At 39.9% G+C, this 25991-nt stretch overlaps 3 protein-coding genes across 3 annotated transcripts; 1 reads left to right on the top strand and 2 right to left on the bottom strand.

Moving 5' to 3' along the window:
* The first annotated feature begins 8880 nt into the window (after nt 1-8880).
* Nucleotides 8881-13130, top strand: LOC108108498. The gene is given in 8 exon segments (XM_041819087.1): nt 8881-9010; nt 9068-10114; nt 10117-10722; nt 10863-11618; nt 11676-11903; nt 11905-12125; nt 12186-12993; nt 12995-13130. Coding segments are annotated over 8 exon segments (3732 nt in total). The 5' UTR covers nt 8881-8971; the 3' UTR covers nt 13022-13130.
* A 7208-nt stretch (nt 13131-20338) lies between these two features.
* Nucleotides 20339-20792, bottom strand: LOC108108021. The gene is given in 2 exon segments (XM_017215886.2): nt 20339-20728; nt 20730-20792. Coding segments are annotated over 2 exon segments (324 nt in total). The 5' UTR covers nt 20778-20792; the 3' UTR covers nt 20339-20452.
* A 290-nt stretch (nt 20793-21082) lies between these two features.
* On the bottom strand, nt 21083-21503 carry LOC108108028. Its single transcript, XM_017215898.2, has one exon. The coding sequence runs from the start codon at nt 21478-21480 to the stop codon at nt 21190-21192; it is 291 nt and encodes a 96-aa protein (XP_017071387.2). The 5' UTR covers nt 21481-21503; the 3' UTR covers nt 21083-21189.
* Nucleotides 21504-25991: the final 4488 nt, after the last annotated feature.

Here is a 25991-nt window from a genome sequence, read left to right as displayed (position 1 = left end):
CACTTCAGCACCTCCAATAAACAAATTAAAATAGCAGAAAACCACCCAAGGTATCAAAAGTCAAGCTAACAAGACATGAACCAACACCAAAAGCCAACACATTAGCAGCATCTGCAACGGCAACCGCCAAGTAGAAACACCAAAAGCCACAACAGCAACATCAGAGCCTATGCCAATGGCAAAAACAATATCATTTTGGACCAATAGCAAAGTTCGCAACTGCAAAAAGCCGAAACAGCAATGAGAATATCAGCAAAAACAGCAGCAGCAGCAACATCTGTTACGACAGCAGCAATTGTCATTTAACAGAGGGCGGCAGCAACAGCAACAGCAACAGCAGCAGCAGCAATTGCAGTGACAGCATCAACATTGGCCAGAACACGAATGTTATACTATATAGAATTATATATAGAGAGAGGTATATACATGGTTATAAGCCTAATTGATGCGCTCTTTTCGACTTTGCCTGCTTTTGTTGATCTTCTTGTTATATAGTTGACTGATGTTGTTGCTGTTGCTGCTGCTGCTGAGAGCTTAAGCAGTTATTCAATTTGATCTACTGGCAAACTGCGCTGTTGTTGCCGTTGTTTTAGCCATTGCCTGTCCGTTGTCATTGTAACAATTTTATGGCTAGTACGTTTTTATTTCCACAGATTTCAGTGATTTTCTCTAGTCTCTTTTTCCTTTTTTCCATTTTTTTTGTTGTTAACAAGCGTTCGTTTTGTTTTTGTTGGCATGTATTTGTTTCAATTGCATGACGCATTTAACGATTTCAAGTTCAAATCACTTTTTATGGGTCTTTATGTAATCACGTAAGCGTCATTTGTGGAATACGTTTCGCGAGAAGCAATCTTAAAGTTGCGATGTGACTTCATGCAGCACAGCGACTCGCCTTAATAGAGTTGCATTTAAATTAATGGCACGAGATTTTGGATTTCCAGATCCGAAGAATACAAGTTAACTGGCGCTAACCAAAACTCTTAATTAGCCGAAGAAGTTCTTTTGGCCTGGTCAGTTCGGTGGGTTTGGCTTTATGTCGCTTTTTTCATCATCATCATCATGATCTGCTGTTCGACTGGTTCCACCAGTTTCCGTTTCATTTTTTGATTTCAGTTTTGGTTTCGTTTTCGCTTCTTTCACGTCAAAGAACAAGAACAACAAGAGGTTAAAGACGAGATGCTGAAGATGCCGCCAAATAAAAATAAAAGAACAGCGGCAAAACGACTGCGACACAAAAACCAAAAAAAAAAAAAAAAAAGAATTAAAAACGAAAACCATTTATTGATGTGATAATCTAAAGATCAAGGTCTTCCTTTTGCCATTTCAATAAATTTTGTTGCTCAGCTGCGTACATTTTGTGGACCACCGAAACGCTCAATCTTTGATTTCCGCTGAAGCAGCAACGAAACTAGAATTCCAAGCCGAGAGATGTAGTGTAGATTAGCGATAGGACAAACAGGAAGTGCCCAGCTGCACTGAGGAAAATATTCAACACAGAAAGATTATGTGGTTAAAATGAATGTTATTCATGGCAAGTAAATAAAAACTTGCTAAAGATTCGAAATATTTTATCTACCTCTAGAATATATTATATCAGATATTATATCAGATCCAATAATACTTTTCAGTGTACCAAAACACGGTGAAACAAAAAATAATGAAAATGAAATAGCAAAAAAGGAAAAAAGAAAAAAAAAAAGGAAAGTTCAGACAGATAGAAGTGGAGCATAAGCCGAGGATTCAGTTCAGCTTTGGGGAACAGTCGTGGTCCCAGCCTCCCAGTTCCGACTCTCAGTTATGTAAAACATATGCTAAACTAATGTGGGTAGTTGCTGCTTGGCAGGGGGTTAAGGGGACTTGGGTTTGCAATTCAAATGCAGTTTGCAACTTGCTATTCATTGGGGGATTTTCTCGGATGCTACAACAGCGGCATCAGCAGCAGCAGCAGCTGCGGAATCAGTGCAAGCAGCGATGAGTGATGATTTTGTCCCTCCATCCAGTATTCTGTATTTCCCACCCTTTCCCGTTCAATGTGCTTCTTTCTCTGTCTGTTGTATAAAGAGCCTATAGACTAGAAGAATTTTCCTTCCAACCGAAGTTTACGTACTCTTTTGGAGTCTAATAATATGAAAATTATATTTTAAAGTGTCAAAGAGTGCGTTTGTTTTAAGTGAAAGCTCTAATATAAAGCTATTATTTTGATAGATTAGATTACAAATTATTCAACACCCTCCAATCTTGTTCCTCATTTGCATGGCAGTCAAAAGGATTCATTTGCAAGCCAACCTCATCAACTCCTTCGATTGATAGACCTTAAGAACCCTCTACCTATCCTCAATAGGCAAGTTTTTATACACTAACTGTGAAAAATAGAGAGCCAGACAAATCCGAGTCAAGCATTCAGGCTAACAAATGGTTACCCCCAAAAGGGGAAAAGTGAAGAGTCAAATGTGCTCACACAAATATGTCACGCACAGACAACTGCTTAAAATACAACAACAAAAAATAAAAGGGAAACAAATTCAAAAATGAATGTTAAAAGAAAATATATATACATAAAAAAAAGTAAAAGGGAATGGACCAAGGTTCGTCGGGTTCAAATGAGGCAAGTCAGAGAGACAAGAAAAAAAACCTAAAGAACGCCTAAAACTTTTTCCCATTTGCTTGTGTCAAAGTGGAAGCAACAGTTTCGATGATGTACAAAAAACAAGAGTTCTGAAAGGAAAATCGAAACCGAATCCCAAGCTAAGAATGAATGAGACCGACTGGAAAAAATATGCTCAAGAGGGCGTCAAAGTTGACGCTTATCTGCGCCTCATTTGCCGAAAGGCAGCAACAAAAGCCTCATCAATTTCAAAGGCCTCGACCGGCTGAGTCAAAGATTGAACCACTGACAGCTGTCTGAGGGAAGAGCAAATAGGATGGAGACTATGACCAAAGAACTAGGTATAACATTAAGAAAATGGCTATAATATTTACCAAAAACCCCGACTATTTGACACTCTTTCTATAAAGAAAAGAAACTTTGTTATTTAAAAATGGGAAATCATAATTATTTGTAAAATTATAAGGAAATAAAAGTTTGCGTATTATTTACCAATAAAAAAAATTTTGACTTGGAAATTAAATGAAAGAATAATAATTCTCTAAATTTTAAGTTTAAAAATCAAAACCAACTTTTTCCCAAATGTTAATGCCTCTTTTTTGCTCTACAAATAGCCAAATTAAGAGGGAGAACAGTGGACACTGTCGCGCCAAAGTTCACTCAACTTTCAACTCGTAATTTGTCATTGTGCCAGGCGCCGTGAGTGGCCAACTGAAAGCGACTCCCGACAGCTGCCACCGCCTTCCACTTTCCGTTATGACCCCCTCCGAGATTTTCCGTAGAAATGGCCAAAAGCAAAAAAAAAGATGTTCCCCCTCGGACAACGTCAACGCTGGCCAAATAATAAATATTAAAATCGTTAGCGGCAGTGGCACATTTTCACCAACATTTTCGATCCCCCAAAGAAAAAAACGAAGTCGTCTTCTTGAGCTGATGCCACTGCAACGCTGCGTATACGCAATAAAATTTATGTTAATGCTAAATGCCTCGGACTGTCGCATTTTTGCGGAGAAAACAGCTAACGAATGTCAGATCACAAGGCACACGTTTCTCGTGTGGGTGGTGATTAATTTGCGTATTGTTCTTTAAGATATATTTCGCTTTTCAATATATTCTTTATTCCTGCATCCACTCGGCAGCTGGCATGTGCAACCAAACGGATTGTGCTTCTCCTCTGGATGTTGTACTTAAGTGCGGTGGTTGTCCTCACTCTTTAGTGGGTAAGGGCATTAAAAGATTCCGGTTGGGTATTAAAAACCATTTCAGAGCTTACGTATCTGACTCTTACTGGGGTTCTATATGCTTACTTATATCAGCTTTTCAAAAAGAATTTACATTTTTAAGATTTACTTGAAGACAAGGGTAGAGGATATCAAATATCAAAGTTTTATAAGTTGAAGTTTACGAAAAATGTGAAAAATATAAGAAATAATTTGACTTCTTATGTCAAATTTGATGAACTAAAAATAATATTTAACTTAAATAAGAAAAATATATAATATAAATTTTAATTAAATTATTTAAAGACAATTAAAAGTGGGAACTTACCTCTCTTTAATATTTATTAGAGAAAAATATATACGACTACTCAAACAAATATATATTTCTCGCAGCCTTTCAACATTTCCACTCATTTCCCGCAACTTAAATCAATTTGCTTTTACTTTGACTGGGCAGAGGATGAGGATTTTTTCTCTGGTCGACTCCACATCGAAGTCTGCCATATAATTTGCAATGCAAACAGGACTCGAGTCCTGAATCCCGCCGACAGCATACATGGTGGAAATATATTGGAAGGAAAAAAAGCATATAAATATATTGGTGGAATTTCAACTTTGACAGACGATGACGAAGTGTTCCTTTTGTGTCGTTAATAATAATAATAACAACAGCGATGTCAGCGCGGAAACCCCCTTAAAATGAAATTTATTTCTTTCGAAGGAACAAAGCCTTAAACGCGTTCCGAAAGAATCTGAACTTCAAAAGCTTGTGATGAAATGAAAATGAAAATTCCTCGAATAGCTAAGTAAATTGGCCTTGAAATGGAATTAGAGGCGGCTTTTTCCACCACCCAATCATGATTATCGTCGTCATCGAGTCGAGTGTAAAATGTAATTTATAGATACTAAGAACTCAGGCCAACAGGTTGCCAACAGGTTTTCCATACGCTTCTAAAACCCCACAAAGAATTACAATAATGATGAGCGAGGGGAGGGCAAAAAAAAAACTGCCCAAAGCGGAAGCGAATTTCATTACAAATTTCATTTACAAACAGTCCTTGAAGAACCGGCGTTGACCAAGACAGGTGCACCTCGGACAGGTGAGTTCCAATTAGCACATTACAACGAGAGAAAATCTAGCCGGAGGAGGAAATCACTCCTCTGGTCCAACTCAAGTTCGATATTGAAATGAAGAGGCGCTTCGCATAAATCGCATAAATATGTTAATTAGTCAAGTGCCGCACGACGACGACGTCGACTCGAACGTAAACATTCTGCGCTATTCGCTTGAATTTGTTTAGAATTAATTTCAGCTTCATTTCATTTGCATAAATTGTTGGAATGGTTAATGGACTTGTTTGCCGCCGTACGACCGACGAAAGCAATCAAAACAAAAGCACGATTCGAAATGGCAGAAAGTAAAAGTTAATTATCGCATAAGACTAGAATTGTCAATTGGGTTTCATCTAGAATTTGGGTCAATGAAATCGAGAATCGATGAATGAAAATGAAACTGCTTTCACAACCGCAAGATAATGGCTTAGTAATTTGAGTAGCTAAAAATAAGTTCACAAAACACTTCTTGTGCTCGGCTGACCTTTGACTTCGGGCCGTGATTAAGCATATGCCACGTGGCTCAGGCAGATTGTCTTCAAACGTAGGAAATGTCTCAAAAACACACAAGAAGCTGGACAAAAAGGAGATAAGCTGGGTTTTTGGAAAGATGGAAGAAGACCCAAATAGGTCAAAATTTAAAAAAATCTAGTAATCTTAAAGTCTCAGGCCCACAAAAACCATGATAAGTCGGCAGACAAATCAAAGCTGCCCAAGAATGGGATTCGAATTTCCACTAAACAGAGACAATGGAAGATTTCCATTTACTAAACTGATTAAATTTGTTTATTATGTCACTTTATGTCTGTGTCTCATTGGTTGGGTGATGAGCCCTTCTCCCCTTTTAGCTCTTAAGTCTCATTAGGACAGAGAAAGTCTCCCATCTGTTTCCCAACATCATCCCCAATAACTCTTATCGATGGAGGACAAATTGAATTTGGATGTCTGCTTATCAGCCTTTTGTTCAGCGATTGTCGCTTATCCCGAGTATCCCGAATATCTGAAACTGATATAAGATATGACGACTCTTGTGCCAAATATTTTGCAGATAACATGGAGGAGCAGACGTGGCACCCAACCCAAAAACCAAATACGTGCCGAGTGTTAGTTGTTGCTCGAAGGAGAGTACTTTCCCCAGAGCAAGTCTCGTCGGGTTACGTGGTTCTTTGGGTTGCTGTTTCGGTGTACATATGTATGTCACTTAGGGCGATAAAAATTAACTCGTTGAGCTTCGAAGTTCGGGGTTCTAATCCACGTTTCATGTTTATACGTGCCACCATTTCGCTGTCCATTTCTCGATGACTTCTGCGTTATCAACGAAACCTGAGTGAAGCTTTGTAGATTTTTATTTTCTTTTTTGTCGCTTTTGTATTTTTAGTTTACAGCGAGCTCAGTTCAATTGGCTTTGAGCTTTTGGAAATGGTTCCACGCTCTTCGGACATGACTCAATGCGGACATTAATCATGCATCCAACAAAGTCTCGGTTATATATATCTATATGTGGGCTTTCAACTAACCAGGCGAACAAAGGGTGTTAGAATACTTTTTGTTTCAGCATCGCTGAGCAGAGATTTAAGAGGAGCGGGAAAAAAAGCAACCGCAACAATAACAATAAAGAAACCAAACGAAAATTACTTTTCTACTAATTGCAACTCTCGAACTGCTGAGGTCATCAGGTGGATTGCGAATAGATGTAGGGTGTTACAGGGCAGGGGAATAGAAGGGGCCCAGATCATTTGGCCAACAGTTCAAAACAATGCACAGGAAATTCGCATTTACTCAGTGCCAGAGAAAAGCCAGCAATAAACCAACAAAAATGCCAAGCAACATCAACGTTTTCCTTTGCCATTGTAGAGTGGAATTTACACAAAGCCTTGGATTGAGTAATGATGCCAGCGGGATCAGGGGGAAACTACCAGGGAATAGCTTATTTTTCCAGATTGAAATTCTCTTTCCGCCAAAATCTACTTCATTTTGGGATTTAAGCTGGTGAAATATATAGCTAACTAGGGCAGACAAGGATTCTCTATTGTATTAAAATATTTCTTCTGGCAAACTGAAAAGTCTAACTAACAAATTGGAAGTTAAGTCAGCTTTTAGTTACAAGATATGGTTTCTGCAAAACATTTATTAGTATACAGAATCTTGAGAAACGAACTCAAGTAACAAAGAACACCTACAATCCTGTTCCAATTATTCTAATGATTTCCGACAAGGTTTTCCTCTGATTAGAGCACCCCTAATCACTGCCCTATTCGGAAATTACAACAACTTCATTGGTTGGGCTCGCCAGTTGACGGGGCTCCAGCACCTCGATTGCATAACACCTGACAAATGCAATTCAGGGAAAATGCATTGGCTATGCCGGCTGATGATGATGATGGCCTCAAGTGAAAAACACTCACGCAAACACGCGACGCACTTTGGGCCCGGGATTATTGGGTGGCTTCATTCCAATGGGTACTTTAATAAAGTGCAGTCCAAATTGTGGGCCATCAGGCAGCCTTGCTTTTGTTGTTTTTGTCGGTGGTAGTAGTGGTGGTGGTGCCAATGTTCAGTGGTGCTGATGCATCGTGTGGTGCTGCAGTTGCAGCCACCGTGGCGTCAATTATCGCCGCTGTACGCAAAGTGGGGCAGGCAAATAATAAAAACGCGCCCAAACGCAGTCGTCAGGCTCAAAGCACTTCATTGTCAAATGAGCTTAAACACCACGCCCCTTCGGCCCCGATACCGCCCATAAAGATCCACTCCTCATCTCAATTCTCGTTTTCATTTGTGCAGCACTCTTTGCTGTGTTTTCGTTTTCATTTTGTGTTAAGAAGAGTGATGAAGGTGTTGATACTCTATCTGAGTTTGTTGTTTATTATTCGGAAAAATATAGATTATTTTAAGAAAATTATAGTTAGAAAATGTGGTATTTATGATTTCAAAAGTATTATCAAATCATTATCCCTTTTAATTAGAAAATTAGTTCCTTTAGATGGGATATCTTAAACTGGAATAAGAATATTTATTACATAAAGTTGTGACTAAAATGTATAATAAATTCATAAGTTAATAAGCAAGAGTATTTAAAGATATTTCCGAAAAAAATCACCTACTCCTGGCTGATTTTTTTTCTTTTTCTGCAGTTTTGTTCGCCGTTTTCACGCCTCACTTGCCGCCTTGTTTGCCTCGTTCGCTGATTTGCTGATTGATGGCGACGTCTGCAATTGAGACTGGAACTGCGACTGCGACTGGAACTTCGGTTCCGTCTCCGCGCAGGTGTCGCCGCCTAATTAAATGAAGGCAACGCTCACGCATGCGTAACCTGCAAACACTCCCAGGCCAGTTGCCTCCCAAGCCCTCGCACACCCCCCTTTGAGTGCCCTTCGCAATGCATTGTTAAGAAAATGGGTCAATATGCAATTATTGCATTTTTTTGCTCTGTGGGCTCAGCTTCGTTTGCGTCACTTGCGAAGAGTTGAGAAGCGAGTTCGCAATAATCATAATATGGCTACTTCACTTGGCAAAGCAATCAAGCCGAGGCCTCCGAGGTGTTGATTTTGTTAATATTTACCGCCATGGCCTTCCCCCCTTAGCTGTTATGTTGGTCTGTCGCTCCCAATTCGCGGAACTTTGGGCAGGAGTCGACGTTGCATCGATGCATGTGCCATCAGCAGCAAGTTCTATGGGTTAATGAAGCGACGCCAGAGTGTGTTTGGCGTGCTCCAATTTCGAGGTTGATGGAAAACATTTAAGGGGAAACTGGAAATTGATTTTTGGAAGTGCAAAGAAGAACTCATTTAAAAAGAAAAACTATGCAGGGTACTCACGGGGAGTTCTTAGCAAGAGAATTAATGTCCCAGTTAACAACATTATTGCATTTCTTCATTTCGCATAAATACAATATGTTATTTCAAAAATGTCCCAGGCTTAACTTTCAGTTTAATGTCTAAGTTTTAAAATATGTATATCCAATAATAAACTCACCTCCAAAATACATTCTCTTTAGGTCCCACCCATTAAAATTAAGCCTTGTTTGAACAGCAGCATGAGGGTCCTTCTAGGCGCGGAATGCGTTCTGAATATTGTAAGTTCCATGGGCATATTGACATCTTAGATACTGTTTAAAGTTGATATTTCACAGTGCAGGCACAGGGTACGATGGTACAGAAAATCGCATTTGCCTTCAAAGAAACTCTACGATATGGAAATAAAAGGGTTGGAGGCCCGACAGTTTAAAATCTTTCAACGCTTAAAATCAGGCAGAGGAAAAGAACCAGAAACTCCAGCCTTGGAGATATTCTGTCAAGCATTGGCATCAGCAAAAAAAACAGGCGATGTTGGGAAGTCTAAAAAACCTATCACCAATAGTTCCGAGGGTCAGGTACCTACTGGTTCCATTAGCCCGACTTTAAAGATAAATCCTAGCATTACTTCTACCATAAAAGTAAACAACCAAACTCAATCCATCAGCCAATCAGAACCACTTCTAGCCGAATTGAAAACACCGGAAATCTTTAAATGCAAAAACTGCTTTGAATATAATTCTGTAACAAACCAATGTTCTTCAGAAATGATGATTGTAAACTGTAAGGATTGTAATGGAGATGATACCGATCTCACCAAAGAGCCAATCAAGGGAATGGCTATGGCAAATAGTGAGAATCAATCATATAGTGTTATAAAAGATCTTTCGAAATCTCCTCCCAAACCAACCGTTAGCCAAGCTCCATCGCCGAAAATTGCTGCTCCACCAAATCCTAAAACACCAGATCAATCGCCTCTTGCCGAAAGATTTGCAATGCCACAAAAATTAGCTTTTCCCATAGGAAGAAATCCCTGTGTTGATGGAAAAAAAGATGCCAAAGAATCTAAGTGTCCGCCACCGAAACCGAAACCAAAATCATGCGGGTCAGCGAAGGATGAACTGAAGCCTCCGAAAGGAGAAACTTCAACTAAGTCGAAAGCCCCCATTAAAACACTTCCCTTGGTTGAAACAAAAGCAGCGGAAAAGCAAAATGATCCTCTTAGTGCCAAGCCTAAAGAGATGCCAAAAGCACCACCACCAAGTGTGGGTGTTTCCGGAACACAAGATGCTTCTTTTCCAAGGGGAAGAAACCCCTGTATAGACGGTAAAAAAGAAGCTAAAGAATTAAAATGTCCAGCGACAAAGCCTGAGCCAAAAAAGAACCAAAAGCTAAGAAATGTGATAAAGAAAAACCTAAAAAACTGGTTAGAAAATGTGGACAAGAAACAAAAAAAGAAAAGAAGAAAGAATCTCCGGTTAAAGGGGCAGCTCCTAAATCTATGCCCAAATCTCCTGAACCTGTTGAACCCAAAACAAAACCTAAAAAAAAACCTTTGCGACAGGGTGCTGTGGATCCAAAGGAAACTCAAATGAAGCCAACTAAACCTCCAGTTAAAGCCAAAGCTCCTCCAAAATCAGCTCCTAAGAAGGAAGAGCTACCACCGCTGCCATCTGACAGCTTTTCCATGCCGCTCATGTCGGCTTTTCCCATGGGAAGAAATCCTTGTCGCGATGGTCCAAGAGGAGCAGGTAAAGGTAAAGATGCTAGCCCCTGCGGTGTCAAAATCACTCCCTGCGCGTCCAAAACAAACTCCTGCACTTCCTTAAACACTAAACCAGAAAGGGAAGATAAGCTACCAGTTCCCCCAAACCCGAGTAAGTCTCCAGCTAAAAAGGAATCTTCTAAGTCTTCCGTACCACCAACAGTAAAGGAAATCAAAGAAAATGTTTTAGAGAAAAAGAAGAAACCTTCTAAAGGATGCAACACCCCCAGCAGCTAAGTCGCCTTTGCCAACTCCACCGCCAATCAAAGAAATCAAAGAATCTACAAAGAATCTTCTGGAGAATAAGGGGAAAACTGCTATGAATGATCCTATACCATCAGCAGTAAAGGAAAATACTTCTTTAAAAGATCCAATTCCTCCAGCAGCAAAGACTACTCCACCGCCTCCAGCTGCCAAGGCTCCTTCAAAATCTTCCTCAGCCACTAGCCAAAGAACAAAGTAAAAGTCCTGAGGTTCTTTTACAAGAAAAAATCAAATCTTCTTCTATGCCACCTTCATCAGAAAGCATTCCAATGGCAAAAGAGGTTCCAAAGAACTGTTCGAAAAAAGTTCCCAAAAGCAGCGAATCCAGCGACTTAAAAAGAAGTTCCGAGATAAAAAAGTTCCCGGCTCTTCCACTGAAACAAAGTCTAGCCAGTTATATAAGTAGTATTGAACCCTTTCTCACTGAAGAGGAATTCAAGGAGGAACAGAAAATTACCAAGGATTTCGGGGAGAATGAGGGCGTCGAACTCCAGCGGCTGCTGGAGGCAGAGGCTGAACGTTGCAGCAACTGGCTGACTCCAAGGTGGACACGTTCTGCCTACTTGAGCTATCGTGCTCCGCTGACTATCTTCTCTAGTCCGGGTCTAGCATTTCCCATTCAAGTGTTCAACGAACCTACGGATTTTCTAAACTTTACAGCTAAAGCAATTTATGGTATTTGTGAATTCAAAAATTTAGTAGACAAAAATCAAATTCCAGAGGTCAAAATGGGCAGAAACTCTTTGGATAACAGTCAATTCTTCAAAATCTTTGGAACGATTCGTAAACCAGGACGATTTTGTGATACCATTGAGCAGTTTAATGATTCCAATTATATAGTAGTTGTCTATAATAATAATGTAAGTAAGAAAGTAGATTTTAGTTTATCTCTTAAAGTTTCATTATCTTCTTTTTAGTATTTTAAGATGCCCATTTTTTTGGAAAATGGAAAATGTTTGCCTGTTCCCAGCATAATGGAAGCCCTGGAAAGGATTATGAACTGTCCCGTGGAGAAGGGCGAACCCTTTGGCGTGCTAACCCACGACAACAGGAGCAATTGGGCCGAGGCCTATACGGCGCTTAGGTGTCCGCATGGAAACGCCGATACTGTTGATATCATCGAGGAATCTCTGTTCCTGGTCTGCCTTAGACAAATGTGTGGATGTTCCTGACGGAAAGGATAGAAGTGTGCAGGCCCATCAGCTACTCCATGGTGGTGGTCTAAAGCAAAATAGCGCCAATCGTTGGATGGACAAGGCAATCCAACTGGTGGTCAACCCAAATGGTTTGGCTGGATTCTGCTATGAGCATTCTCCCGCCGACTGCCAGCCACTGGCCATGCTAATGGACTTTGTGCAGGAGAAAGTGTAAGTGATCTAAAAATATATGCAATGTAATCATAGTCCATCATAGTCGCCATTTCCTAGGCAAAATGAGGAATATGGTTACGAAGAAACCGAAACCGATTCGAACAAGGATGTTCCTTTGACCCTTCTGAAGTTTCAACCCGTGAATGAGTGCATCAATTTGTGGATGTGTGAGGCAAAGCGAACTATCAACAAGCTCTCCAGTAAACTGCAGATGAATGTGTTTCAGTTTGAGTGTCATGGAAAGTGTTTCATAAAGGCCCAGGGTCTTAATCCGGATAGCTACATCCAGTTGGCCCTAAGTCTGGCCTACTACTCCATGCACAAAGATATACCCGCTCAGTATGAGTCGGCGCATTTAAGGATTTTCTGTGAAGGACGCACCGAAACCATAAGATCCACCTCTAACCATTCGAAGGCCTTTGTCCTGGCCATGCAATCGAAGGAGACGTCGATAAATGAGAAGTTAGAAACTCTTCAGAAGGCAGTGGATGCCCACGAAACGTTGACCAAAGAGGCCATCAGTGGACAGGGCATCGATCGGCATTTGTTTGGGCTGCAAGAGATGGCCCTGGAAAATTCCATGCCACTGCCGGAGTTCTTTTTATCCAAGGGTTTTATGAAATCGGTTACCTTTCAGCTTTTCACCTCTCAAGTGGCCACGTCCCACGACGGGTTCATGTCATTCGGACCACTAATATTCAATGGCTATGGCGTCTGTTATAATCTTCACGATGACAAGGTAACCTTCTCCATCTCCTCTTGGGAAACTTGCCCAGAAATAAGCTCGGTTAAGTACAGTAAAGCTATCAAAAGATCCCTGAACGACATGAGAAGACTTATCCTGCAAACGGGCGGTGACTGTGTTGGGTCAGAATCCCTGCAAATGTGATTAATTCACGCCTTAGAAGGACAACTCTTATAGAGATTCGGTTAGCTGCTACCCTCTTGTGTTTCGTTTCATAACAAGGCAAATACATATTCGTCATATTTCCAATGCATTAACCAAGCCACTTTAGCTGGGTTTGGGTTCAGGGTCGTCGAAAAAACGAATTCGTATTACTCACGCTGAAATAATGCTCACCTTTGACAAGAAATAAGCTGGAGACTCGTGAAATTCTCTTCGAGAATATTAACCTGACTCAGAGTGAAAAAGTGTGCGGCCAACTCAGATCATCCGAGATCGCCCACGGGCTTTAAGGGGAGCTCATTCTCTCGCCATCTGGCTAATTAATGAAGCAGGGAAAGGGGAAAAGAGTAAGTAGTTAGGTGATTCAGTTTATTAGCCTCATTGAAATTCTTAAGTTAACAATATGTTAATATTAACAAAAAAGTATTGTACTTAATTGGAAACTCTTGTCCGGAATCTAAGAGTTCTAAGTACCCAACATACTTCTAATAGCTGCACCACTGACCCACTTTCCTCATGAATGCGGCGCCTTCTTCTCTCTTGGGGGCAAAGAGTCAGTTCTCCTTTCTCCCCCCATATTCCTCCATAATCATCTCATATTTGCTTCGCCAGTTCTTATGCAACATTTGCAGATGCAATTCTTTCAGTTCGCTCTCGATTTTTCGGTTCTCCATTCTCTGCTCTTTGCTGGCTGCAATTTTATTGCTAAATTAAGTAATTGGTCCAAGAAGCCGCCTCCACATCATCCCCTCCCTTCGAGTGCCCTGCATTCGCTTTGGATTCTGCAATCTAAATGTTCGGCTGTGTTTGTATATGAGTATCTGCATCTATTAGACCAAAGCATCTGGGCATCACACAATGTGAAGCGTGCTCTGTGCTCTTCTTTTCTTTTCGATTCTTTGGTATTTCAATTCTGCTTTTCATTGCGAATGCGATTTGCAGATGCGGATTCCAATTCAGTCCGAGAATAGACAGAAAAAGAGGCGAGGCCTTCTTTAGGCTAGTGCAGCTGTATCTGCATCTGTAAGTGCATCTCTATCTATCTATATCTCTGCTTTAAAGCAGAACGATCATTCCAGCGAATTGCGACTTATTTTCGAGCGAATCTGTGGCAGTGCTTTGCCGTCATTAGCCAAATTGCAGGCATTCTAATTGGGACACTCCACTTCGATTCACTTCGAGTCACTTCAAATGACTTAACCTTAGAAAGTTTTCAGGAAAATATTTTCAAAATTAATTCGAAATACCATTTTGAATGCAATTTGCTTCTTATTAAGTTTATAAAAATATGTTTATACTACAATTATTCAACCTTTCATTTCATGTTGTATAATTTTTAAGTCTAAAATGACTTTGCTTATTTTTTCTCAGTGTAAAAGTCGAGTTCACTTGGCAAAAACTCTGCGTGTGATTCACACGCCTTTCGAAGCAGATCTGCGGTGGGCGTGGTCCGTCGGTTAGCCCTCCTCTCACGTGCTGCTCGTCATCGCCATCCGCAATCTGATCTCATTTTAATCACAGCTAATGAATGTCAACACTAATTGCCACTTGAGTGCCACCACTCAGCCGGCGAGGGGGGTGGAGGGGCGAGGGCCCAAGGGGTGGACCCCAAAAATGATCTCAAACAAAACAAAGTTAACAAGCAGCAAACAGACAAAAAACAAAAAAAGAGTCAAACAAAAGGCAAACAAAACTGCCAAAGCCTAATTATGGGTTGTTATAACAACTCTATATGGGGCACAAACCTCTCTTTTTCTCTTAGGGTGTGGCAGAGGGAGGGGAGTTGGGAAAAGAGTTGAAGGGCGGAGAAGTGCGTCACTTAAACGACTTAATATTTACAAAAATTTACACAAATTAATTAACCAATTAAGTGAACGTAGAGCAGACAAGTTCGGTCATTAATCATAGAGTGTATCTATGACGAACCACGAAGTCCCCTCGAGCTAATGATGTGGTAAAAACTCAATTCAGAGACGTTTTAATGGGTTTATTGAAGAGTGATAGATGGATTAATCGATCTTTGGAATTGTCAAAGCCAAAAGGTATTTTAAACTCATTAACAGATTGCCACTAAATCGGATTTATAAACTTATTAGCATGTTTCCACAATTTTATTTAAAAAGGCTTTTAAAATTATTTATTTCTCGCATTAAATATTACAAGTTGATAAAAGGCTATAAGGATATGTAATCCAATATTATTCCCTTATCCAACATTTTAATATAAATCGAAGGATCCTCATAAAATACAAGCAAATGGAATCAAGTTGTTTCTCCGGCCACATGGCGTATGAGTAATCGACGCAAAGCCTTAGCCATTTATGGCTGCCCCCTGCAGCATCGATCGAATTGGCTCTAAAAAACCGCCGTCTTGGACAACGAATTCGATTCAACGATTGTTTGTTTGTTTGTTCGTATGTTTGGCGTGGCTCTCAGTTGCGATTCTGTATTTCGAGCTCATTCTGCGGCCATTTGGTGCCTTTTCATGCTTCATGATGCAGTTTGCCAGCTTTTGAGGATAGCCTGCGACCAAGTTGGGGTCGCAACTCTTTATTTGTATTCCGAGTAATTGTCGTCGCTGGCAATGTATGATGTCATCCGGCAGGTAGATATACATAGGTGCCAAAAGGTGACTTTTTGCAGCAGTCATCGTCGTCGCAAGCTGCTTGTCGTTGATGGATTCGTTGAGGCGAATCTCGGATTGGATTGAATTGAATTGGTATCGAGTAGATGCTCTTGTCTTGGCCATTGCTTGCTGCGCATTTTGACCAATTTTAGCCAAACTCAATTAGTCTTAACTGATGTTTCGTTTTGAGCTTTTTATAGAACTCGCCCAAGGAGCTGGGGCCTTATGGCTTTCTGATATCATTGGGGTCAAGGCCAGTTCTCGGCACCCAAGTGCCTGGTGCCAGAGCCGAACCCCGATTCCAGAACCGATCTCGAGATCTCATGGCTGCTGCGCAATTCAAAGAAAGCCGTGCACATAAATTCAGTTGGCTAAATGTGCACAAACATCAGTATATACAGCATTAGCAGCTGAGCTTGCTTCGATTCGGCGTCTTTAATTAGCACTGAAATTAAACTTTTTGTCGTCGACGCTTTTTTTCCTTTCATTTCATTTGTCGCATTACCTGCGACTCCATTTGCCCAACACTCTTAACTCATTTGAGGTGAGTGTTCAGTTCGTTTTTTAGTCCCGAAATTCCAGTTCCCAAGCGGCTTCCGTCGATCGACCGACTAATTCTTCTTTAAACAAACCGAGGAGAACCGAAAAATGAGCAGCACAAAGTAAATTCAGAAATCTTCATAAACATGCTAACAAAAAGTTCTTTTACCGGCGACCTTGGAATTTCAGTTCATCTGCTTTGCGTGCTTCATTTTATGGCCTCGCCCCCTCGTGCCCGGATTTCGTCTTTTTTTTGTATTTATTAATTCGTAATGCCATTTTACGTCTGGCCATTTGGATGCCATAAAAAGTTTTGGTTTCAGTTGGGTTTGCATTTGAATTTTGTTGGGGAATAATAAGAACGATGCCGTATAAGAATCTTCAGAATGCAAGTAACAGACCTCTGGTAGTATCTGCAAAATTGCGCAAAAACCCACACGTTCTCACATTGAGTACTTTGCTTTGGCCTGCCCTCTTTGACTTCATTTTCTTTTTTTATATTTGCATTATTTTGGTTTTGTGCCCCGGCCCGCATTCAGCATACGCCCTGTTGCCCCACTAGCCACCGAAGCTCCAGCAATTGCATCTGCAAAACACATTCGCAATGGAAAGCAGAAGTGGAATACCAAAGAAGAGCACAGAGCGTGCTTCTCATTGTGTGCCGCCGCGCGATGCCCAGATGCAGATACGAGGCCGCCGCCGGACTAATAGATACAGATACTCGGATACAGATACTCAGATGCCCGCACAAAGGCAAACACAGCCGAACATTTAGATTGCAGAATCCAAAGCGAATGCAGGGCAGTCGAAAGGAGGGGATGGTGTGGAGGCGGCTTCTTGGACCAATTACTTAATTTAGCAATAAAATTGCAGCCAGCAAAGAGCAGAGAATGGAGAACCGAGAAATCGAGAGCGAACTGAAAGAATTGCATCTGCAAATGTTGCATAAGAACTGGCGAGGCAAATATGAGATGATTATGGAGGAATATGAAGGGGCAAGGGAAACTGACTCTTTGGCCCCAAGAGAGAAGAAGGCGTCGCTTTCATGAGGGAAGTGGGTCAGTGGTGCATCGAATAGAGGGAATATTATGGTTACGACTTAGAACTCTTCACTACTCATTTCCAATTAGTGCAGTACCTATTTTTAGAGTTCTCTTAGCTGCAAAGGAACATTAATGGATTTGAAAATATACTTTGAAATTTGTTAACCAGTCTTTGCTACCTGGCAATTCCAATTAACTGCAACACCTAACTACAGACTTTTTACCCTGTATATAATATGATTTAGTGCCATCACCGACTTGGCTGAGTTATTAATTAGCAAGCTGAGTAAATGTACTGCCCGCCTCTCCCCGTGGGCGTTCTCGTATGAGCTGAGCACATGGATGCACTTGAATGATCCACCGCCAACCCCCCTTTCCCTGTCCCCTTTCTCTGAGTCAGGCTAATATTCGCGATCGTTTGGGGCCTTGTCAAAGGTGAGCAATAAGCTGGAGATCGTATATGGCTCGGTGGATGTTTCCACAGAAATACGCGCCAAGTTTCGAGGCAAATGTTCACCTTGAACTTGGCCAGACGACAGTCGGGCAGATGACGAGTGCCGAGATATGGAACTAACTATTTGAATTTGAATTTACCTAACTATTGCCTCCTCTTTTTTTGCAGTTGCATTGCGCTGCTCAACGAAGCTGAAAATATTTAAATGCTAAGCTACGTTTTTGTTTTTGCTTTTCTCTCTGGCTGCTACTAAACAAATATGAATGCGAAATTTATTTGGTGGGACTCATCCACGAACTGGTCATGACAATGCCAATGACGATTTTTGTTGGCCTGGCCAAAAAGCAGAACCACAAGCGACAAAGTAATTACGTAGATGGTTGGCATGAGAGGGAAAGAGCTATAGCAGGTTATGCAAGTTCAAGGCCAAAAACTCTGCATTAATTATAATTATTTTTGCATTTGTTAAACGCAGAGAGCAACAACAACAACAACCAGCACGCTGCCTTGTTAATTGTCTGTTTGAATGCAAAAGAGGAAAAACAGGTAAATGCAGAATTTGTTTTGCTTGAATGTGGTAATTAATTGTGGCCAGCAATCGATGGCAGATTCCCCCAGCCAGGGGGTTATTGCCATTGGTAGGAATTGAAAACCCCCCAGGACCAGTAAACTCCATCACAACGCTAATTTTATGAGACCAATCATCGATGCTGAAGTATGCAATCCATATAATCAAAGCTAACGAGACCTGAACCTTACTAAATTGCAAATCCAATGCATTTTTACTTGAAGGGGAGAAGTGTTTCGCAAGATACGTTCTTCTGATGGCCTCCACTGCTGCTCCTCCTTGGTTCCACTTTTCTGTTATCTGTAAAGTATTTGGCACAAGAGCCACAATATCTTATATCATTTGCAGAGATTTGGGATACCCGATAAGAGAGTAAACAAAAGGCTGATAAGCAGCAGTCCAAATTCAATTTGCCCTCCATCGATAAGCAAACCGGAGGGGAGGACGGCTGGGAGACTTAAGCCAACGATTGCTCTGCCATTATGGGTCTTAAGAGCTGGAACAGACGATAAAGTGAGCTCGTCGAGAGGAGACATCATCCATCCTCCATTGGGACACAGAGACAGAGAGTGACATAATAAATAAATTTAATCAGTTGGCTGAGTAAGAAGCTCTGCTGATGCTGCTGAAATGGACGTGGAAACCGAATCAGAATCCAATTCCGTGTTAGCTTTAAGTTCTAGTGTCTTTGACTTTCGGGGTTACTTTAAGATTGCCGCCTGTCTCTGTGTCATCGGTTCATATTTCGAGTGCTTAGTGCTCATTTCTTTCAATTCCGCCCTTTTTATGACCTCCATCTACTCCACAACTGACTGGCTTATCTCACTGAGACCTCGATTCTCATTCTGTTCTTGTGCTTGTCGTTGGAAATCAAGACAATGTGTCTTTGGCCACGTTGCGTATGCGTAATCATGGTTTTAAATCCGACTCAAAGGGCAATTGTATTTTGACACTCAGCGAGTTTTCATAGCCGGCAGCCAGCACACTTTTCAAATTATTTTTCATCCTCTGGTTTTAATGTGTTAATAACACATTACATTTACCGCGTCTCGTGCGCGTTTTCCATGATTTTTCCCCCTTTTGAAAACCCTTCTGGCTGTTTGTGTGTTTATTTACTTCTTTGGATTTAAGCCCCAATTAAAATCATGATTATATATATTAAAGTGCCAGCAAACATAAAAAGAAGAAATGAATTTTATGAGAGAATCATTAAAATTTAATGGAAATTTAAAAACAAAAAGCAGCTGCTCTTCCTGTGGCAAAAAGACAGTTTGCATTATTTACACCACCAATTCGCTTTTTAATTTTGTTATTGTGTTTGGGCAAATAATTAGTAAAAGCAATCATTTTAAATTTAAGTCAAAATTTAAACGTGAAAATGTTTAATTATACGCATACAGTTGAACATTCGAGTGTGGCGAGAGAGAGAATTTGCATAGTAATTGCATTGCAATTGAATTAATTGATTGTTCCGTTCGGTGTTTGTTTTTGATTGATTTGTCGAGACCGAGATTGAGTTTCAATATGGGTGATTAAATTCGGAATAATTGTAAAGTTGAAAAGTAAATGTTATATATTATCAAAAAGAGTAGTAGAAAGAGTCTGTTAAAAGCAAAGCCAAGATTAATTCCTAGCAAATCAAAGTTTTATTTAGCTTAAGTCTTGTGTAACATTTTCCTCTGATTAGCACTAACAAAAATCATATTCTTAATACGGAAATCGATTTAATTTCCCCCAATAACCTTCCATTAGCTATGGTTATCTATAACTGGTTAAAGCTGAAGACCGAACTTCGGCACATAACACAGAACTTCAGTTCGACCATTAAATCGCATAAATATGCTAATTTATGTTTTCATCGTCGTAGTATTCTAAGCTCAAAATTGCTTTAGGTTTTTTCTATTTACTATTCATCTAATTAGCATAAGCTGTTGGATTAAAAACATTTCGAGTCGAGCGCTGTTTTTAATAGAAAGTAAAAGTTGTATTTTCTAAACGATGACACAAGTTTGGCTGAATGGAATGGAAATGGGTCAAGGTTTTTGGTTTAACTAATTGGGGAGTTTTGGGAGATGAAGTATTGATTTTGTTTATTTTACATTAATTTTTTTTACATTACATTTCATAGTTTAACACAAGTTTGAGTATTTTGATAAAGATAAAGCTTTCTCTTAAAGACTTAATTACTTAACCGAAGTTTATAAACTGAAATCCGCGAGCATCCTCATCCGAATCACCTTTTGATCTGTTGACATCGAATCCAGAATTTCTAACTGCATCGTTTCCCCAGTTGTTTCTATCATTTCCACTGTTATCTAGTTTTTCCAACAACTTCAGAGCCCTGTCAACATCCGCATTGTGAACACTTTCGCTCCAGTCATCGTTGCCATTGGAAGATCTTGTTAGGCCACCTCCATCGGCACCTATGTTTATACTCTGGAATATACCCGATGCACCGATCGTCGGTATAGATTAGTCCAAACAGCAGTAGAAGCCCTAGAATGGCTTGCATTTTGTTTCGGTCTGGCGGTGGCTGCAGTTGAATGAATGTCAGTCAGCTTCCGAGCCTCGCTTTTATAGCCTTGCCCAGGGTTATCAGCAAGTCTATATAATTGGTATTTTATATATAGGGGTTGAAAATATAGTAATCGATTAATGTGAATGCGGGAAAATCCAGCTTTCGTTGGCAGTGCAAAGTGCTTGTTTACCACAAAATAAATTGATATCTTAAGCGAGGTTCTAGACCTTGAGTACTTTTCGTAAGTAATGCTGATGTTGGGAATGATTTTATTAAAGGAAAGTTAAAATCTTTTTAAATTCAGTTTAAATGCTATAAAGCATTTTAGGAATTTTTATATACAAGCAAAAGAGGCATCTCCTTATAATTATTAAATTTAATAAATAATTTACAAAGTAATTTTCTATTAAGCAACCAGTTCGGTTACAAAATCAATAGAACTCAATGTCGTCTCATCATAATCTCCGCTTGAGTAGTCAGTTGAGTTTTCCTGAGCTGCATCGTTTTCCTGCCATTGCCTGATGAGTTCGTCCATGGCGTTCATGAACTCTTCTGCACTATTGTAGCCACTGCCTTCCTCCAAGAGATCATTGTTGGAGTCATCCGGTAATCCAATAAGGTCATGCGGATGGGCAGCAATCAGCACTGCACAAATAATACCGAACAGGAACAAAACTGGAATAATGTGGCTCTTCATCTTGTTCAATCATCTACGGGCAACTGCAGTTCTATTTGTAATTTCTTTCGTTTTTATACGGATTGGAACGGTCAATGAGATTGTTCAGTGGAATTCTGGAAAATCCAGTCTGGGCTAATCCCAAGATGCAGGTTGCTTGGATTTCCTCATTCATATTTATGCACGGAGCGGTATAATATTCTGAGTCATCGTAGGTTAAGTCAAAACATGCATTGCGCATACGACATGTGGCGGTTCAACAGTCATGCAAATAAGTCTGCAATTAATTTCATTCAATTGATATATCTGTAAAGTAAATTGCCGGTCTGTACGCTCATCAATCATTTGTGAGGCAAGTGAAAGTTAGACTGAAAGGGCATCCCCCCTTCATAATTATTAAAAAAATATTATTTCTAATTTTAAGGTAATACTTTACGATTATATTGAAGACATACCAGAGTGACTGTATCTGTAACATAGTCCTTAGTAGGCCCATGCTGGATGCTGCCGGCAACCCTTAAATGACTCTGCTACGAACATCGAGCACTTCCCTTCGGTTCGTTGCTTCAATCCCTCTTTGGCTCCTCAGGCACATTATTCAATTTTCCAAAGCCCGCGCACACAGCTACTCGTGCTACCCGAAAAACCACCCACTTTGCCACCCCCTCTTACAAACATACGCCTGCCCATCGACGAAAAACCCCCTTGGTAAAAACATGCAATCTACTCACGAGGCTAATGCCCTTTTATGGCTCTAGATTGTGCCGCATCAGCAAAACGGTGCTGAATCGCTGCTGAAGCTGCAGCATCCAACCTTCTAACCACCATGCGAACAAGACCATTAGATGGGCCACCAGACTCGAATCACGGGGCTGCAGCTCATTATCCTCCGTAGAAGCACCAACCAACCACCCGTCCATCCTTCGATTTGAACACGGACTTGTCTGCAAATATGTCGCACATTTGCATCATCATCATCATCATTGGAGTCTCAGACGGAGCCATTGAAGTCAACGTTAGCTTTTACACAGATCGTTTTCACTGATTTTCAAAACGTTTTTAGCACTTTCTATTTTGTTTTATTTATTGTTTATTTTTTAATTCCTAGCTTAAATTAATTTGACTTTTAAATTGAACATTTTAGATAGATAATTATTAAATATTAAGCTATTCTACTGCACTTTACGTTATGTTATGTTATAATTGTCTGGCATTGCAAAGATGCATTTTTTTATCTCAGTAATGAAATCGTAATTCTGACTGAAAAACGTACTTCTCCATCCTACTGCGTGAGTCGTTAAAGAAATCTCTGCATTCCAGCAGCGCAACAAATCAAACTTGATTTTCAGTTTTGGCCAGTGGTTCCTAGGCCCGCATAAATACCTGCTTGCGTAAGTGCTTCTAAGTATGTAGAACCTTAGCAAGTGTCATAAAAAAATATACAACTAAAATGGCCCAGGCACTCCGCCATATAAGTATGACAGCCAGTCAAATTAACATTTCAGTCACACAATGACCTTCACCTAGAAGCCATCAAAGCGTACCCAAGCAACGGCCCAGCCCTAGCCCCAAATCCAAATCCAAAACCCCAAGCTCCAACGGAGACCAAAACCAAATTCAAAACCAAAACCAACTTCAACGCAACGCGACCAAATAACATAAAAAACCAAAGTCAATCAAAAAAAGTACAAGGAAGCACTAAATCTGTGCAGTTTGATGGATAAATACTCTTTTCGAAAATTAGATTTACAATTTTCATGTTGAATTACAAGAATTATTGTCTGATTAATCTATATTTAATAAAATCTTAAAATCTTTATGATAAATCAGGCGTGTCACTTCCTAGTTATCTATAATTCCCAACTAGTTCTAGCCTGTCAAGTAGAATGGGCTTTTATCTAAAACATTTATTTATGAAAAATCTTGTTACTTTTCTTAGTAACATAAAGCAAAAAATATACATATAGACATCAGCTGTCCAGGGTTACAAACATCCTCTTAAATATAATACCCCTAAATAGAGCATCAAAAATTATATGAAAAACGAGACAAAGCCGAAGCTGGCTTTTGCTCAGTCGGTCGCGTAATTTTGTTTTCGGAGCCACTTGATTAGCACGCTCTGAGCCATGTTTAAACGTGGGCTGTTTAACCAAACGGCAGCCAATACACCCGACCGGGCCAGTTCCGACCAGGCCAGACCAAACCGTCCACTAACAGCAATGGCAACAGCAACAACAAGAGCACCGATATTGGCATCGACTGTGAACAGAATTCAGCTAAAGCAAAAAACGTGCTAGTACGTGCCGCTGATTAGTAAAACAAACAAATTAAATTGGTTTCTGCTTTTTGCCTGATTTTCTTCTTTTTTTTTTTGGTTTACGACTTTTGTCTAAGAGCTAGACAGAAGAGCTATGTTGGCTTGAAAGAGATTTGTAAACTTTTCAAAGAGAATTTTATTGAATTTAAAACAAGAGAAATCGAAAAAGTTTTTGATCTGCAACTGAAACAGATGTTCAAGTATTAATTCGATTAAATATCAAGGTATTGAACATCTAAGCCAAACATATGATATATATTTTAGATCAATAATAAGAAGAGAATTTAAATTGTTTAAATATTTATAACATTTGGACTCTCTCAGTCTGGAAATTTGAATTCTTTAGTTTTTAAACCATGCTAATTAGATTTTTTTTTTAAAAGTACGTTTAAATATATTTGCCACCATTATCAATCTCAAAACTACAAACTTTATAAGGTAGATGGTAAATTTTTTTAAATTTCAGGCCAGAATTGACAGGAATACAGGAAGAATATGACCACAAGTTTATAATTACAGATAACTTTAATAGTATGAATTGAGAATTATAAAATAAACCATTCCCATTATACCACAATTTCCACTAAAACAAGTTGTTCTTGTTCTTTATGGCTATAATACATATTAAAAAGATTAACTCTTTTGACCATCAAGGTCCACAACAAATCGATTTGATCTCTGCGACTACTGGTCTTGGCTTATAAGCAGGCACCTGTGGCACCCATAGATCTATGAAATGAAATGAATATTTATATAAGAACGGATTGCATTGTCATGAGTAGGCAAACGTCTCGAGCATTCTTGACTTTATGGCCTGGCCCGTGGAGAAGGAGAGTCAGGTTTTCTTAATCCATGCCGAATCAATATGCAGGTCGCGGCTTTGGCTCAATTCTTATTTTGCCCGAGACGTCATTATAAACCGCAGTGTTTTCGGTTGGCGAAGGGGGGATTCAGTTGGGCTAAGCCCATTACTGGGCACCAGTTGGGTAAGTACTGTCGATGCTGCTGATTCTACACTGAAAAAAAAACTATGAAGGGAAGTTTAAGTTTAAGTCTTTGTGATTGTTATAATGGAATTTCAGTTCAGACCCCTCACTACTTTTATTTTCAGTGTACTGCTCCCACTGCTGTTTCTGCTGCATTGTTCTCGGTGGCGTTCTTAACGAGCGCAGCATGCAAAACAAGGCGAAAGACGCCATTTGGCCAACACACACACATAGAGGGAATCGCAGAATCGTTTTTATGGCCGATGCGCCCCTGCATGATAATCGAGTCGAGCCAGTCCCAACTGGGAGAATTTCTGGTGGAGCCCTGTCCAGTTCCAGTCCCAGTCCAGTAGTCCATCTGTGAATTTGTGCCTCTGTCTGATTGTGCGCACGCGCTCATAATCAAAGAGTCTTCCAACACCTCCCGGAACCCCCTTTTCAACCCCTTTAAACCTCCTCAACCAGCTGTTGAGCTGGCCTTTTATGATGGATGGAGCGTTGGCGAGTGATTCGACTTGACGTTGATGCGCCATCAAGGAAAATTATTGCGTGCGCGCAATTAAAACTAAAATAAAGTTGCAAAAATATGAATCCAAATTTGCATGCCTCCTTTTGTATATATATTCCAGAAATAATATCTTGACAATGCAGCCAGCCAGTTTGCTCGGATGAGTCAGTTCGCATTTGAGCGACTTTCAATTGTCTGCCAAAATAACTCACACGGATTTAACATTTCAGTGAATCTTATTATTCTGCACTTTATAGATTTCACTGCAGGTCCAAGAAACCAAATTTTGTGAGCTTAGTTTTAAAGGATTTTAGAAGAAAAATAAATTTTTGTGGGTGTTTCTAAGAATTTATCGAGGCTAAAACGCTAGGCTTCACTAGAAAGGTAGTCTTATTAGTTACCGATTTACTGAAATATTTCAAATATTTATTTTCATTTGTTTCCTGCATCTGATGGCAAATATTCATCCTTTCATTGGCCATTTTTACCAATCACACATTTTAATAGCCGTTATTCATTTTACAACTTAAGCCCAATTTGACTTCTTTTGCCCATGCAACTCGCATCATTTAACTATTTACTTTTGGGGACTTTAATCTCGTCACGTTTCAGTTGAATGGACAACTTTAAATATTTTATATTGTGCATGTTGTGCAATCGGCTTTTATGCTGAATCTTTAAACCACTGCTGATTCAATTTGGTGTATGTATCTTTTTTAAT

This window comes from Drosophila eugracilis, unplaced genomic scaffold (assembly GCF_018153835.1).
Source record: "Drosophila eugracilis isolate 14026-0451.02 unplaced genomic scaffold, ASM1815383v1 contig_445, whole genome shotgun sequence".
In the NCBI taxonomy this organism is placed as follows: Eukaryota; Metazoa; Arthropoda; class Insecta; order Diptera; family Drosophilidae; genus Drosophila; species Drosophila eugracilis.
This window is presented reverse-complemented; position numbering and strand designations above follow the sequence as displayed.